Source organism: Tachyglossus aculeatus, chromosome 10, assembly GCF_015852505.1.
Source record: "Tachyglossus aculeatus isolate mTacAcu1 chromosome 10, mTacAcu1.pri, whole genome shotgun sequence".
Classification (NCBI taxonomy): Eukaryota; Metazoa; Chordata; class Mammalia; order Monotremata; family Tachyglossidae; genus Tachyglossus; species Tachyglossus aculeatus.
In genome coordinates this window covers 28,380,347-28,398,445 of record NC_052075.1, presented here as the reverse complement: position 1 = coordinate 28,398,445, position 18,099 = coordinate 28,380,347, and the positions used below count along the sequence as shown (strand labels likewise).

General features: G+C 44.4%; 1 protein-coding gene across 1 annotated transcript in view; it reads right to left on the bottom strand.

Annotated features, from left to right (window-relative positions):
• Nucleotides 1-18,099, bottom strand: part of NOC3L (NOC3 like DNA replication regulator) — a 46,921-nt gene that overhangs the window by 16,346 nt on the left and 12,476 nt on the right. Inside the window, exons 8-13 of the mRNA XM_038752661.1 lie at nt 17,638-17,731; nt 13,319-13,494; nt 12,146-12,274; nt 10,569-10,700; nt 6,927-7,007; nt 4,157-4,257 (exon numbers count right to left, since the gene is read on the bottom strand). Coding sequence (XP_038608589.1) covers nt 4,157-4,257; nt 6,927-7,007; nt 10,569-10,700; nt 12,146-12,274; nt 13,319-13,494; nt 17,638-17,731 — 713 coding nt within the window. The remainder of the gene's footprint in view (nt 1-4,156; nt 4,258-6,926; nt 7,008-10,568; nt 10,701-12,145; nt 12,275-13,318; nt 13,495-17,637; nt 17,732-18,099) is intronic.

Here is an 18,099-nt window from a genome sequence, read left to right as displayed (position 1 = left end):
CATATTAGCAAGCACTTTTAGTAAATACTCACTTCATTGGAACTACATTGTGATCACTTTATTTTTTTGGGGGGGGTATTTGTTAATCGCTTACTATGTGCCAGGAACTGGTCTAAGCGCTGGGATAGCTACAAGCTACAAGGTTAAACGCAGTCCACGTCCCACATGGGGCTCACAGTCAATCCCCATTTTACAGATAACTGAGGCACAGAGAAGTTAAGTGACTTGCCCAAGGTCGCACAACAGACAAGTTGCAGAACTGGGATTAGAACCCAGGTCCTTCCAACTCCCAGGCCCAGCTCTACCCGCTAGGCCACCTAATTAGGTGTTTGATATTACACAAAATATGTTTTCTGTCCTAAAGGAAGGTTCATACTAGAAACTGCTTTTAGTAAGTATCTATTTCAGTGAAACTACATTGTGATCACTTTTTTCTTCTTTTTGTATAGTATTTGGTAAGTGCCATGCCTGTTTGAGGAGCTGGGGAACACACAAGGTAATCAGGCTGGATACAGTCCATGTTCCATTTGGGAATCGCAGACTTAATCCCCACTTTACAGATGAGGTAACTGAGGCACAGAGAGCTTAAGTGACTTGCCTAAGGTCACACGGCAGACAAGTGGCAGCTCTGGGACTAGAACCCAGGTCCTTCTGAATCCCAGGTCCATTTTCTATCCACTAGGCCACACTGCTTCTCACAAGGTCACTTGTGACTTACATTATAAAAGAATGGCTTGAGTAAAACTTGACCAATTAAATAACTTCCCACTATGTTCTCTCTAACTCTTTCAGAGCTTCTGACATGGCTTGACATTCTCACTCTTAAAACGACTTCCAGGACAGAATTCTTGGGGATATGCCCCAAACTTCTTCAATCCCCCCTTCCATGATGCGATATCAATCCACCTAATATTAATAATTATGGCATTTGTTAAGCACTTGCTATGTGCGAAGCACTGTTCTACGCACTGAGGTAAACACGAGATAAGCAGGTCCCACATGGGGGTTCATAGTCTAAAGTAGGAGGGAGAACAGGTACTAAATCCATATTCTGCCTATGAGGGAACTGAGACACAGAGAAGTGAAGTGACTTACCCAAGGTCACACAACAGACAAGTGGCAGAGCTGGATTACACCCAGATCCTGACTCTCAGGCCTGTGCTCTTATCACTAGGCCACGCTGCTCCTCGCCTCCTTGCTCAGCTGCTTTTCTGCCCATATCAAGACTCCAATTCTCATGAGTTAAACTCCTACTGCATTAGGTCACTTGTGGTCTTTCCTCCCTAGGTCAGTCCTGCCAAGTCCTCTTTCCACAAGATACCACAACTCCACTACGAACTTAAACTGAGGATGGAGAAGATAGCTGTTCCTCCTCTCCCTGACCCTGGTTGTGCCCCCCTTCCCCATAACAACAGGAAATATCAGCAATTTATCAATCCCAGAAGTATCCTGGAATGCATTCCACTCATTCAACCTGCTGACAAATTCTTAAGTGTTCATCACAAGCCTACCCATATTTGCTCAGGCCACTGCCTTTGTCCAAACCCTGATCTCCTCAATCTACTATAGCATTGGTATTCTGCCTCTAATTCCAGCATTCTAGGCAATCTTGGAGGTTGCTGACAGTTGTTTTATCTTCTGACCCCATTATCCCCCTTCCCCTATCTCAATGCAGTACAAATTCCCACTTTACTTGAAAGGCTGGCCTTCTGGATGCCTGTCTCCTACTCCACTTCACCCACATCTCTCCTCCCAAGCTCCAACATCTCCTCTGCCTGATCCTCCCACATCCATTTTCAAGCCATCTTCTACGGTGACCTTAAATCTGGATTGCCCTCTCCACCTCAGATAGCAATATTTTTCTCTCTTAGCTGTTATACTGATTCCCAAATCTTACCACCTCTACAACTAATTGGAAAAGGAGCTGATTTTGATAGTCCTACATTTTCCATCATCTATTCTTTAATAATAAGAATAATAATAATGCTGATGGTATTAAGCGCTTACTATGTGCAAAGCACTGTTCTAAGCACTGGGGGGATACAAGGTGATCAGGTTGTCCCACGTGGGGCTCACGATCTTAATTCCCATTTTACAGATGAGGTAACTGAGGCACAGAGAAGTTAAGTGACTTGCCCAAAGTCACACAGCCGATAAGTGGCGGAGCCGGGATTTGAACCCATGACCTCTGACTCCCAAGCCCATGCTCGTTCCACTGAGACACCCTACTTATCTTTACTCACCCCACTAAATGCACTGGTCTTTCCTCTGCACATAATGTAAATTAAAATCCGACAGTAAAACCGAGATTAAGCCCCGCTCTTTTCCTCAGCTCCCCCTCCTCTCCCCATCGCCCCGACTCACTCCCTTTGCTCCCCTCCCCACCCCACAGCAACCGTGTATCTATGTACATGTCTATAATTCTATTTATTGCCATTAATGTCTGTTTTCTTATTTAGATATTTGTCTCCCCCCTTCTGGACTGTAAGCCCATTGTGGGCAGGGATTGTCCTCAATCAGGCAGAAACTCCTCACCCTCAGCTTCAATACTCTCCATCACCTTGCCCCCTCCTACCTCCCCTCCCTTCTCTCCTTCTACAGCCAACCCCACACCCTCCGCTCCTCTGCCGCTAATCTCACCGTACCTCGTTCTCACCTGTCCCGCCATCGACCCCCGGCCCACGTCATCCCCCGGGGCCTGGAATGCCCTCCCTCCGCACATCTGCCAAGCTAGCTCTCTTCCTCCCTTCAAGGCCCTACTGAGAGCTCACCTCCTCCAGGAGGCCTTCCCAGACTGAGCCCCCTCCTTCCTCTCCCCCTCCTTCCCCTCTCCATCCTCCCTGTCTTACCTCCTTCCCTTCCCCGCAGCACTTGTATATATGTACATGTTTGTACATATTGATTACTCTATTTATTTATTTATTTTACTTGTACATATCTATTCTATTTATTTTATTTTGTTAATATGTTTGGTTTTGTTCTCTGGAGCCCACTGTTGGAGACTGGAGCCCACTGTTGGGTAGGGACCATCTCTATATGTTGCCAACTTGTACTTCCCAAGCGCTTAGTACAGTGCTCTGCACACAGTAAGTGCTCAATAAATACGATTGATTGATTGATTATTGCTGAATTGTTCTTTCCAAGCGCTTAGGACAGTGCTGTGCACACAGTAAGTACTCAATACGATTGAATGAATGAATGAACCGAGGAAAACTGGTAGAATTTAGCGAACTGTGAGCAATGAAACAGAGTGAGGAGTCAAGGATAAATAGGGGTCGGCCCTACCCTGCTCTCCCTACAGCAGCAGGATGAGAACAAGCAGCAACTTGAAGCCTTTCCTCTCTTCTGATAAGGGACTGCAAGACATTCTGCAACTGCTACCCCCCCGATGTGGGGCCTATCCTGCTCTCCCCACCTCAGCAGGGAAGAGATAAAGCAATTGTCATTTCAGAGCGTTGAGGCTGGTGTTTTTTGGGACAGTGGCTGCTGCGAACAACCCTGCCTGGGAGGTGAGAAGCATGAAACTATAACTCAGTCAATCAATCCGTTATTTATTGAGCACTTACCATGAGCAAAGAACTGTACTAAGCACTTTGCAGAGTACAATATTACAGTATAACAGACACACACAATAAGCTACCCACAATGAGCTTACAGTCTTGAGGACTGTATACTCTACTCATTCTTGTCTTTGCTGTTGTATGTTATTTTCTGTTTTTATGCTCCTTGGGTGTCTGTGACCAACCATCCTATTTATTCTTAGACTGTGAACACCTTGAGGTCTATTTTTCATCTGTGTATGTTTTTCCTAGTGCTAGTACAGTGCTTTGTACATAGCCAGTGCTGCATAAAAACTCTTTCTACTTACGTGATTTAAGGGGCCTGGGGTATAGTGGAGAATTGCGATGTTTGGACCCATGGACACCAGTTGACTAGCTAAAGTTGGAAATCCCAATCCCTCTGTAACAAGCCGGTGCTGGTAGCTTAGTGGGCATAAAGCTCTGCCCAAGGAGTGGGGCACACTTTTTAGCCACCCGCCCAGTCACTGGTACCGGGTCACAATGATGATGTCAACGACTGAACACATTCCCAAATGTCTATGTTTTGGGATTTATTTTTTTGAAAAAAAGACAGAAAGAAACTCCAGAGCCCTTACTTGGCAAGACCTTCTAGCACTGCTGGGAGGAGAGCTGATTTCTGGGCCTTCTTCATTATTCGGAAGAAAGTTAGGAACACCATATTCAATGTTTCTGTGTGCTGTGGAAAGAGGTACACAAAACAACCTCAGTAAAACCTAGATGATACTCATTTCCTAAATTACTCATTTCATTTCTAGATTTTTTTAAACACTGCCTTTGCCAAAGCACACTGAGGTTAGTTCTTCGTGGTATCCTAAGCTGGAATTCAACAAAATAAGAAGCTTGCAACATTCCTCTTTCCCGTCTAGGAAGAATGAACACATTTGCTATATTTCAGACACTGGTGGGGCTCTTTCTAAATTAAGGTGAACATGATGTTACACCTGGGAGGAGACTTCAAGAAGGCCAAGTATACGACGAGCCAGGATCCAAGTTCAGCCACTTCAAAGTCCAGCTCTTCAAGCCTTAGTTAAATGAGGAGGCCAAGCGCAGGCAGAAAAAACTAGTACAACCGATAGCCACTTGAATGCTTGGGGAAGCAGCAAGGCATTGTATAGAGCACGGACCTTAGGGTCAGAAGGTCATGGGTTCTAATTCCAGCTCTGCCACTTGTCTGCTAGGTGGCCTTGGGCAAGTCACTTCACGTCCCTACGCCTTAGCTACCTCATCTGTAAAATGGGGGGATTGAGACTGAGCGCCCCACGTGGGACAGGGACTGTGTCCACCCTGATTTGCTTGTATCTTCTCCAATGCTTAATACAGTGCCTGGCACATAGTAAATGCTTAGCAAATACCACTGCTATTATTATTATTACTTGGGCAAAAGTAGTCAGAGCTATCTGTTCCTTAATCCTTAAGGAGTCATATGAGAATTTACCACGGTGAACACAAATCTGAGCCCTTCAGGAGAAAGGGGCCTTTGAAAAGACGGGCTTTAGACTACAAACCAGAGAATACAAAAAGAGAGAGAAATCAGACGGCTGCTGCATGTACGATTGGGATGGCTTTGCCCAGATGCCCTCCCCTAGGCTGACAGAGTCCAGGGTGGAGATTCAGACACAACACCTCCAAAACCCATGAAATACAAAGGGAGAGGGGCTAAGGTGCAAAGAAGGGACATGCAAGTTCAGTATACAGTGGAGGAGACAGAAAGAGGAAATTATTAATAATGTGCCAGGTGGAACTGCCCAACCAATCCTCCCTCTCTTTTAATACAAAAGTACTCAACTGGACTCCCTTGTAATGATGGCATTTGTTAAGCGCTTACTATGTGCAAAGCACTGATCTAAGCGCTGGGGGATGGGGGGAATCAAGGTGATCAGGTTGTCCCATGCGGAGCTCATAGTCTAAATCCCCATTTTACAGATGAGGTAACTGAGGCCCAGAGAAGTTAAGTGACTTGCCCCAAGTCACACAGCTGACAAGTGGCGGAGCCAGGATTAGAACCCATGACTTCTGGCTCCCAAGCCAATGCTCTTTCCAATGAACCACGCTGATTCTCTTCTCCCTTGCCCCGTCCCTCCGTCATATCATTACTACCAACCCTATTTCCATTTCTCACTCCTTCCAAGCTAGCCTCCTACCTTTACCTCTGCTCTTGACTCTCACTTCTCTGACCCATTATTCATGTCCCTTTTCCCATCCGATATGCCAAATAACAGCACTTCCTAACTCCACGGCCCTCCTAAAACCCCACTTCTTCAAGGATGCCTTACTCAGCTAAATTTCAACTGTCTCTGAGCTCGTTACTCTTAGACACTCTTAGCACTTGAGTATTTATCGCTTTTCCTACCCCATTATCAAATTATTTCATTTTCCATTCCCCTGTTACCCCTTGCTCATTGTGGATATACAGTCAGTGTCTCCCTGTCTTTCTCATTAGAGTGTAAACTTTTGCTTTTATCCTACTCTCAAGCACTTTGGTATAGTGCTTCACACATAGTAGGTGCTCAACAGATACCACTGAAGATGATGATAACAATAAAGCCCTTTGGCTGCAACTAACTCAGTGACGTGGCAAAAGTAGAAAAGAGGCTAGCCCGAAATCACTCATAAAAACTGGGAAGAAAATGGACCCGAAGCAAGGAAAAGAGAAAGCAGGCAAAACAAAGATAACAACGATCAAAAGACAGGCCTCCAGTCACACACACCAATAGCCTCTAAAGCAAGGAATGTGGAAGCCAGAAGGATGCGGCTTCAGAAAAAAGGTAAATGAAAATCAAGAAGGCTAGAAGGAGCAGGACCTAGCGGAAAAAGCATGGGCCTGGGAGCCAGAGGACTTGGGTTCTAATACACGCTCTGCCACTTGCCCGCTGTGTGACCTTGGGCAAGTCACGTGACTTCTCTGTGCCTCAGTTATCTTATCTATAAAATGGGGATTAAGGCTGTGAGCCCTGTGTGGAACAGAAACTCTGTCCAACCCTATTATCTTGCCTCTACGCCAACGCTTAGTACAGTGCCTGGCACATAATAAGCGCTTAACAGACACTATTTAAAAACAAACACAACAACGATGCAAAAGAGTCTAGCAAGAATGTGCTAATCACCCAAAATTATCTTCAATCTTGCAGGATGGAGAAACAGAATCCCAAACTGACAACTACAGAGAAATGAGCAGACTAAAAAGCCAGCTGAATTTTCTAAATAACAAGAAAAATTCTTAGATGTTGTCACATAACTTCATTGATTTTCTCATGAAATGTGTCCTTCTCAATTAACCCTACCACTCACAGTTTGTACAACCAAATACTCAATACCAGCATAAACCCAGAAGGCAGCTCTGCTTACCACTTTCAGTTTCTTCTCCGCACTCTCCGACGCTTCTGCTTCCAGCAGTTCTCTCTCTAGTTTCTCTTCCGCTTTCTTCCACTGAAATGACAGGAGAAAAATTTTAAAGGAACACAGTGCAAGCAACTTCTAAGCCAAAACCTACTGGGTTAGTGGCCTGCATGGCTCGGTATTTTTTTCCCCACGAAAGGGGCTCAATAAATACTTTTGCTGATAATCACGATGCAAGAATCAGAATTATAAATCAAGTTCGGATTGTATCTGGCCACCCGGTGTTCAATTCTGGACAGGAAATGAGCCTGAACCAAACTGGAAGAGGGTTCAAGAATTTGCATGTGGTTCTATGAGTTTGATCATGCCTCACGCAGCTCTCCCTCCCAATCGAGAAAGCCTCGAGCTCCATTATAATCTATTCAGCTGATATGTCCCCCTTCCAGATCCCTACAGTGGATCCAGGTGGGAGTTGAGGAAGGGTGGCAAGGAACTTGAAACATATGGAAACCTATAGGGTGAGGGGAGAAGACTACAAATTGACAACATACCTCTCAAGAAGAGTAATGTGGGAGCAGAGAAGCCAGGAAAAGCAAAAGGGACTTGGCGGTTCTCAAGGCTCTACACCAAGTCTCAAGGCAAAAGCTGTTCCTTGGGGGCCTGGCCAGGAAGGGAGGGACTCACCGTCTCCATCTGTTGCCAACTTGTCCTTCCCAAGCGCTTAGTACAGTGCTCTGCACCCAGGAAGTGCTCCATAAATACAATTGCACAGTACCTGTATATATGTTTGTACATATTTATTACTCTATTTTACTTGTACATATCTATTCTATTTACTTTATTTTGTTAATATGTTTGGTTTTGTTCTCTGTCTCCCCCTTCTAGACTATGAGCCCACTGTTGGGTAGGGACTGTCTCTATATGTTGCCAACTTGTACTTCCCAAGGGCTTAGTACAGTGCTCTGCACACAGTAAGCGCTCAATAAATGCGACTGATTGATTGATTTTGGGGGCCTGGCCCGGAAGGGAGGGACTCACCGTCTTCATCTGTTGCTGACTTGTCCTTCCCAAGCGCTTAGTACAGTGCTCTGCACCCAGGAAGCGCTCAATAAATAATAGTGTTGGTATTTGTTAAGTGCTTATTATGTGCCAAGCACTGTTCTAAGCGCTGGGGTAGATACAAGGTAATCAGGTTGTCCCACGTGGGGCTCACAGGCTTAATCCCCATTTTACAGTTGAGGGAACTGAGGCCCAGAGAAGTGAAGTGACTTGCCCAAAGTCACACAGCTGACAAGTGGCGGAGCCGGGATTTGAACCCCTGACCTCTGACTCCAAAGCCCGGGCTCTTTCCACTGAGCCACGCTGCTTTGTACCTGTATATATGTTTGTACATATTTATTACTCTATTTATTTTACTTGTACATATCTATTCTATTTTGCTAGTATGTTTGGTTTTGTTCTCTGTCTCCCCCTTCTAGACTGTGAGCCCACTGTTGGGTAGGGACTGTCTCTATATGTTGCCAACTTGTACTTCCCAAGCGCTTAGTACAGTGCTCTGCACACAGTAAGCGCTCAAAAAATACGATTGATTGATTGTTTCTACCTGTTCCTAGACATCTCCATCACTACTGAGAAAAGCATCCACAGTAACTAGCACCTTCCCACCCACCACTGAGGGTCTTTGCTCCTGACATGCCCTGTGCCTGTCAGAGCTGGGGATAAAAATTGCTCCTGCACACACAAAAACCATCACGAAATGCCAGGAAGACTGGTGGTTGAAGAGGTGCACTGAACTCTTGAACCCTGAGAGGTCTGAAATTCTGCTCTTCTAGTCACAAGCACCCTACTGATTTTTGTTTTTGTTTTGTTTATGTCTGTGTAGTATTTTAATGTTTCATCATTCCTGGTGTGTCTGCCTTCCATACCTTCTCCCAACATTTACGCTAAGATTGTGAGGTTCCCGAGGGACAGGGACCATGTCTAACAGCCACTTACATATTCTCTCCCAATGCTTTGCAGAGTAAGCAATAAATACAATTACCACTTCTACTACTACTTTGCTCAAGGCTTCGGGAGTTACTGGACTGTCACACACAGGAGACTGAGGCCCAGAAAAATTAACCTTATCGTTTCTTTATTTGGTGGACCCTGCTTACAAAATAAGAGGCTCTCCAAACACGAGTGCAATGTGAGAGGAGCCAAAAAACCTTCCTCAACCCCAAAACAAAAAACTGAAGATGATGAATACACCTCCATCAGCTTAAATGTTTGGCTTTCGAGTTGACCTATTTGGACATAAATGCATTTTTACCACTTCCCTATCCCCTTATCCAGGTGGTGGGAATTCCAACCTGTAGACTTTTTTCCTTTTCAGGATTACATCATTTGCCTTGTTACTTAAGGATATTTTTCAAATAAATCTATTTTCCTTATGTTGTTTACATTTAGTTTAAATCTCAGGTCAGGAATTATTTCTTCTCACATTTCAAAAGTGGAAAAGCTAATAGATAATATTATTCCAAAATCTTCCTATATCTGAAATAATTTTCCTGCTTTTGTTCCTTAGCACTCATAACTGAACCCAATTCATCATTGTCAAAATGACAGCTTGACGGCAATCAATCAATGGTATTTACTGAGTACTTACTGTGAATAGAATACTGTACTAAGCCCTTGGGAGAGTATAATAACAGAGTTGGTAGACATGCTCCCTGCCCAAAAGGAGCTTACAGTCTAGAGGGAGACACAGACATTAACATAAATTAAGGCTACCAAGTGCTGTGAGGCTGAGAGAAGGATCAATCAATCAATCAATCGTATTTATTGAGCGCTTACTGTGTGCAGAGCACTGTACTAAGCGCTTGGGAAGTACAAGTTGGCAACATATAGAGACAGTTCCTACCCAACAGTGGGCTCACAGTCTAAAAGGGGCTAGAAGTTTGTATGGAGAGGAATGGGAAGACTTTAGCCATTTTAAAAATGTATTTTTCCCTAAAAATCTCATGTGCCATCTTTCCACAAAGCCAGGACTCTCTTACCTAGTACGTTAATGTAAGAGTGTTAACTACCCTCTAGCACTTTTTCAAATGTCATTTTTTTCCATTCATGGGGTGGAGAAAAATTTCTTGGGGCTGCTCCTTGTGGGCAGGGACTGTGTCTACCAACTCTACTGTGTTGTAGTTAATCATATTTACTGAGTGCTTCCTGTGTGCTAAACACTGTACTAAGCGATTGGGAGAGTACAACATAACAATACACCGGAAACAATCCCTGCCCTCCGCACGTTTACAGTCTAGAGGATGAACTTAGAGTCGAGAGACAGGGACAAGCTCAGGAGCTCAGTATTCATATTCTCCCAACAGCTTAGTTCAGTAAATAACTTAGCTCAATAAATAACACTGAATAATTAGGAAGCTTCAGAAAAACTAGCTTTAACCACTCCTTCCTGCCCCCAATGAGCCCTTCAGTCTGGTGAGCAAGAATCAAAGCGACAACTAGACAATACTAAATCTAAAAGAGAAATACCTGAAGGGACAAATGTGTTATCCAGTGCTTATACAGTAGAACTGAATGAACTGAATAAATAATGTACGGAAAGATCAATTTAGTGATTCCAGAAAAAAAGAAATCAGAAGAAAATAGAAATCAAACCTTTCTTTGCATTCTTGACAAATTTTTTCTCTTCTCCTTGTAAGACATGAGCTTTTGCTTTGCAGTAATAGCTTCTGTGTCTGTTTTTACTTCTACTTCCTTTATTCTTAAGCATAGAAATACCCTTAGCATCTGTTAAAAAATAAAAACACTTAGTGCTGAATCTGAGAGTGGCCCAGGTATCGCCCCATTCCCGAGCCAAGAAGTCAACTTACTCGGAAGTCCTTCCTGGATCCAATGAAGAGGGTGGGGAACAATCCTACCAACTCTGTTGTATCGAATGGGCTCTCAGTACAGTGCTCTGCACCCAGTACGAACTCAAGAAATTCAACTGATTGAGAGATGGCCCTCTTATTCTAAATCCAATGGTCTCCAGTACTTTGTATAGCTAACTGAGGACTCAGCAGCCTGCCGCTGAGGACACCTAGACCTGTTGTTCCATGGCCAGGTGATACTTGGTTTCCCATCAACAATTAGTGCAGCAGGTGTGGCTGTCTCACTCACTAGGGTACCAACAAGATAAGGGCACGATAGCCTGTTGCTGAGAGGGTGCCTGGAGATTCGTCGTTCTCTGGCCACAGCCAGTGCCGAAGCCTTCATCAACTGCCTCTCAAGGTAGGCTATTGGCAGGACATTGTGGGCAGGTAAGCACAAACCCCCAGCACCACTAAAAACAATTCAAGTGCAAGAGTGGCAGTGGGACACAGCATACTCACACTCAAGAGTCCTACGTGAATAGGCAATCCAGGATTTTCATCACTTGCTGAGAAGGCAGCTGCACCTCCTCAGCAGCACCCTGAAAGCCTTTATTCAGGGGTACACTGCTCACCCAAATTGAGGAAAAGGACAAGAAATGGTGTCCCTCAAAATTGCCTGACTCCCCAAACTTAGCTCACCATGAGTGATGAGCTGTATAACTGTGGTTAAAAAAAAAAAAAAAAAAAAAAACCCTACCAAGAAATTGACAGTTGTGTAAATGGAATATCAGAGTCTGTGTCTGAACTAATGATCTCTTATTTACCCCAGGGCTTGGTGGGGCCTGGACTGTTAGGAACAACAGATGAGCCACTGGGCCGAGACATCAGGACTGAGACCTTGGGCAGAATTGATTCTCAAGCTTATGCAGCACCATTCACACTCTCTCATCTCTGTCAGTCACATTCCCACTGGGACACAGAGTGCCATACAATAAACAGCAAGGGAATAGCAAATATTACATAGTTAACAAGTACCGTAGTCTTTTTTTTAAGATAGTCATCCCAATTATTCATTTGGGTAATTTGTTTCTCTTCCTCACATGTGTCAACACTGGATTTCATCCTGCTTGGGAAGGCCATTTCCCCAGTTTACATCTACTACTGTCTTTCAAAGTGTTAACACTGGCCAAACTGCAAAAGGGAGGACCATGTCTAATTATCACTACAGATAATGAATAGAATCAGTCTCACAATGAAATCCTGGGGGACACCACTCATTCCTTGGACCCATCGATTACTCTTGCTCTTTGGATACCACCCAAGGCATCCATGCATCAACCTGAATAAAACTGAAGAGGAGTGAGAGAAAACCCATCTTACCTCTGGCCGAACATCATAATTTCTGCTCTTCACAAAACCAGAGATGACCTTAACAACGCCAAGAGAGGCATGACCCACTTTGTCTTGTTTAAAAAGCTTCTTCACTGCCTCACAACACATTTCAGAAATCTGCAAAAGTCATTCAGATTAAATCTTTGTTTTGCTTTGGAAATTTTACCCAAGACTCCAGGTATTAGTGAAAGTTCTAAACTTCTTTCTTGGTCTTAACTACAATGATGAACTCTGCTCCAGTAAACTTTTTAAAAATACAAAAATTGTAAACTTCAGCCTGATGATTAATTCTTTTACTTAACCTAGTTTTTTAAGTGATGTGAATGTACTTTTCCTCCCTTGTAGCACATTTCTAACCCTGGAGTGAAATCCAAAGGAGCACGCCACCTCAGACACTGTCTCTTAAAATTATCTGAAATCAACTGGATCCCATTCATTTTGGATATCAAAGGTTTTGCTGCTTGTATAACCAAAAACAAAATCTACAAGCATATAGTAGAAGATAAAAACAAAAAAAAATTTTAGTTGATTCAGGACAAGGTTTTGGTATTATCCACAATCTAAGACCCTAGGAATCACAATCTCTCCAGGCCGGTACTAAGCATGAGGGGGTTGTGGAGAAAGGCACAGGGTGAGGAAAAAAGAGAAGGGAGCCAGGAGAAGCCTGAATCTCCTCAAGTCTAAGGTCAGAAATGGTGCCCTGCTGTTCAGTCCTTCCCCCAGTTCCATGTCCAGAGTGGAGGGAGGGGATGAGAGAGCGGAAGAGAGAGAAATTGCCTAATGAAGGAGAAGCCATAAACAGAAAAAGATGGGCAAAATGGGGAAAGAGGAGAGCAAGAAAGAAGGGTAAGGAATGAGGCTATCAGTAACGGAGAAAAGGCATAAAAGATTAGGAGAGGGACAGATTAGAAAAAGGAATACCAGACGTGGGAAGAGGTGGTGAAGAATAGGTGGAAGGAAGAGTACCAAAAATGAGAAAAACAGAACAAAGAGGCAGAAGAATCCAAAATACCACGGGGGAATAATGGTCCGGTTAGAGGAGTACACAGGTAAAGAAATACTAACATCTCCTGAAAGCTTAATAGATTTGAACTAGTTTTCATAGGGGGAACTTGTTCTTTCCAGAATATGAATAATCATCAGACATAAAGAGATACTTACCGATTTTGAAGTATCATTCATAAGAGGAACGATCAATACAATGATATTATTGTGGAAGTTAAAATGAGCCAGGGCCACCAGTAGCTCACACAAACTCTGGATTGCAACTTCTGCCAAACCTTTGTATGCCTTCAAGGAGATCACATTACTTTTTTTCAACTTCCTTTGTTTCCAGTCTAAATGAAAAACAACTCATGTTATTTCATCAACTCTTTGGCCAAAACCCAGAACTATACAACCTTCCTTGGGCTGGATTCCCTCAAATAGTTGGGAATCACTATTTTTTTTTGGGGGGGGAGGGATTTGTTAAGCACTTACTGGGTGCCAGGCACAGTACTAAGCACTGAGATGGAGACAAGCTAATCAGGTTGGACACAGTCCATGATCGACATAGGGCTCACAGTCTTAATCCCCATTTTACAGATGAGGCAACTGAGGCACAAAAGTTAAGTGACTTGCCCAAGGTTACATAGCAGATCCAGGTGGAGCCAGGACTAGAACTTGAATCCTTTTGACCACCAGGCCCATGCTCTACCCACTTGGTCACACTGATTCTCATTTATACTAATAAATGGCATAAGCCCTACATTTCTTTAATTGTTCTAATTATTCCTGTAGCTATTTCATATTTAAGAGTTTGGAAGCATAAGTCAATCTTTTACAAAGAAATGGTCTGTCTCAGCTGTTTCCCAAGCTTTTAAGTAACCAAAATCTAGGTTTTCTGTCCAGTAAAAACCACAGTACCTGCAGTAATCCATCACTCCCTAAAAGCCCAGTGCTTTCAACCAGAGGCATAATAGTACTTTACCAGCAAAATTCCTGCCCATAAACCAGTTATTTTGTTTGCAAGAGGCACCCTTCTCCCTCCCACCACCCTCTTCTTCATCTTCACATCTTCTTTCTCTCTCAACCACATTGTCTCTTTCACAAATTTGTTCAATCTAGCCCAGTTTGTCCAGGCTTCAGGAAGGGGGAAGAGTTTCCCACTGAAACCTGGTCTAGCTCTGCTTCCTTTCCAGATCCCAGGGAGTCCTCTCCTCAGTAAAACACCCTCAACAGCACCACAGACACTCACTGGTGAAATTTCATTCATTCATTCATTCATTCAGTCGTATTTATTGAGTGCTTACTGTGTGCAGAGCACTGTGCTAAGCGCTTGGGAAGTACAAGTTGGCAACATATAGAGACGGTCCCTACCTAACAGTGGGCTCTCAGTCTAGAAGGGGGAGACAGAGAACAAAACAAAACATGTTAACAAAATAAAATAGATAAAAATATGTACAAAATAGAGTAATAAATATGTACGAACATATATACATACATACAGGTGCTGTGGGGAGGGGAAGGAGGTAAGGTGGGGGAGATGGGGAGGGGGAGGAGGGGGGGAGAAAGGAGGGGGTTCAGTCTGGGAAGGCCTCCTGGAGGAGGTGAGCTCTCAGTAGGGCCTTGAAGGGAGGAAGAGAGCTAGCTTGGCGGATGGGCAGAGGGAGGGCATTCCAGGTCAGGGGGATGACATGGGCCGGGGGTCGACAGTGGGACAGGCAAGAACGAGGCCCGGTGAGGAGATTAGCAGCAGAGGAGCGGAGGGTGTGGGCTGGGCTGTAGAAGGAGAGGAGGGAGGTGAGGTAGGAGGGGGCGAGGTGATGGACAGCCTTGAAGCCCAGGGTGAGGAGTTTTTGCCTGATGCGTAGGTTGACTGGTAGCCACTGGAGATTTTCGAGGAGGGCATTAACATGCCCAGAGCGTTTCTGGACAAAGACAATCCAGGCAGCGGCATGAAGTATGGATTGAAGTGGGGAGAGACAGGAGGATGAGAGATCAGAGAGGAGGCTGATACAGTAATCCAGATGGGATAGGATGAGAGATTGAACGAACAGGGTAGCAGTTTGGATGGAGAGGAAAGGGAGGATTTTGGCAACGTTGCGGAGCTGAGACCGGCAGGCTTTGGTGACGGATTGGATGTGAGGGGTGAATGAGAGAGCGGAGTCGAGGATGACACCAAGGTGGCGGGCTTGTGAGACAGGAAGGATGGTAGTGCCATCAACAGTGATGGGAACGTCAGGGAGAGGGCAGGGTTTGGGAGGGAAGACTACGAGTTCAGTCCTGGACATGTTGAGTTTTAGATGGCGGGCAGACATCCAGATGGAGATGTACTGAAGGCAGGAGGAGATGCGAGCCTGGTTGGAGGGAGAGAGAGCAGGGGCAGAGATGTAGATTTGGGTGTCATCAGCGTAGAGACGATAGTTGAAGCTGTGGGAGCAGATGAGTTCACCAAGGGAGTGACTGTAGATCACGAACAGAAGGGGACCAAGAACTGACCCTTGAGGAACCCCTACAGTAAGGGGACGGGAGGGGGAGGAGGAGCCCGCAAAAGAGACTGAGAATGAACGGCCAGAGAGATAAGAGGAGAACCAGGAGAGGACAGAGTCTGTGAAGCCAAGGTTGGATAGCGTGTTGAGGAGAAGAGGGAGGCGACGGAGGGATGGGACTTTCCCACTGTTCCCTGAAATCTGTAAATCCTGGCATGCCCTTTCAGAAAGAAGCACATGCTAACAGCCCCATTCTTACAAAGGACTCAGAAAAGCCCCTTAGAGTAGGTACACTACGGGAAGACGCAGGGTGCTTTATAAGGACCAGGAGTAGGGTGCTTCCAGAAATGAAGAGGGACTCACCCTCCTATTGAGAAATCCCTGGGAGTTGCATGCTGCAATTAGTCTCAACATAGGGCTTACTGTGTGTAGAGCAATCCACTTAATGCTTGGGAGAGTACAATATAACAGAGTCGGTAGGCATGTTCCCTGCCCATGAGAAGCAACATGGCCCAGTGGAAAAAGCATGGACCTGGGTTCTAATCCCGGCTCTGCCAAATGCTTTCTGTGGTCCCTTCTCACTTCTAGACTGTGAGCCCACTGTTGGGTAGGGACCGTCTCTATATGTTGCCAACTTGTACTTCTCAAGCGCTTAGTACAGTGCTCTGCACACAGTAAGCGCTCAATAAATACGATTGAATGAATGAATGAACTACTGGAGGTTGTTGAGGAATGGGAAAACATGGACTAATGTTTTCGAAGAAAAATGATCCATAGGCAGCAGAGTGAAGTAGCTGCAGGCTACCTAGAGTCCCTACCATATACATTTAGAGCACATACAATTCTAAGAATGAAGGCTGAGGGAAGAATACCACCTCATCCAATAATAATAGCTTACGGGAGACCTGGAGTATTCACTGACTTGAATACTCAGGCTCAAGCCTGCTCAGGCTGAAGCTGCATGGCTCAATGGAGTCAGAGGTCATGGGTTCAAATCCCGGCTCTGCCAATTGTCAGCTGTGTGACTTTGGGCAAGTCACTTAACTTCTCTGGGCCTCAGTTCAGTTACCTCATCTGTAAAATGGGGATTAAGACTGTGAACCCCCTGTGGAACAACCTGATCACCTTGTAACCTCCCCAGTGCTTAGAACAGTGCTTTGCACATAGTAAACACTAAATAAGTGCCATTATTATTATTATGATTATCTCCCTTAGAGATAGCTTAGAAATGCTTCCCTCAGGAAAAAAGCATGGCCTAGTGGATAGAGCCCAGGCCTGGCAGCCAGAAGGTCATGGGTACTAATCCCGGTTCCACCACTTGCCTACTGTGTGACCTTGGGCAAGTCACTTCACTTCTCTGGGCCTCAGTTCCCGCATCTGTAAAATGGGGATGGATACTGTGAGCCCCATGTGGGACAGGGACTGTGTCCAACGCAGTTTGCTTGTTTGCACCCCAGCGCTTAGTACAGTGCCTGGCACATATTTAAGCACTGGGGTAGATACAAGTTAATAAAGTTGGATCCAGTCCCTGTCACAAATGGGGGGGGTCACAGTCTAAGTAGGAGGGAGAATAGGTACTAAATCCCCATTTTTCAGTTAATGAAACTGAGGCCCAGAGAAGAGAAGTGACTTACCCAAGGTCACAAAGGAGGTAAGTGACAGAGCCGGGATCAGAACACAGGACCTCTGGTTCCCAGGCCTTTGCTCTTTCCAGTAGGTCACACTACTCTGTATGAGAGGACCGCCGTCAGTATAAAACGGATGCCTTAGAGATGTCAGTCACCTGCTTGGAATATGCACCAGAGTAAAAACGTTTTCCTACTTGTGAAATGGGTTTGAAAAATGCAGGTGCGAGGCTGACATGCAAAACTGTTTCTGGCTCCCAAGGGTGACCGATGCTGCTGCTCTGAGATGACCTGAGGGCTAGTCAATATTTCAAGCCCTTGTTTCGAGCATTACTACCACTGTAGTTACAAAAGATACCATTTAAAATACCTTTACTTATCATACCTTTAATTATTTGCTCCAGATTTTCCAAATAGAACCTGTACTGGCTAACTAGGCCTTCTTCAAATTCCCTTAGTCTCTGAGTTTCTTTCCGAACCTGAAAGAATAAAATTGGGATTCAATTTTTTAGGTGCAAATACAACTAAACCGTAAATTACCTTTTCTCCCCCAAAGAAAACTCATCCCAACATTGTTTTAATTTTTTTTAAAGGAGAAAGTTAATTTACTTTAGTTGCACTCTCTATGAAGATCAAAATAAAATGGATCTATCAGAATATTAAATACATAAATTTATTTTTAAATATAAACATGGGTTAAGATTTGACAATCTTATTAAAACTGTGTTCTGAAGGACCCAATACAAAACAAAACCTCAAATTTTTACATATATTTTCTATTTGTGAGTTAATTCATTACCACCATGCTTTTGATTCATTTAACCATTTTGGTAGACATTGTTTGGTA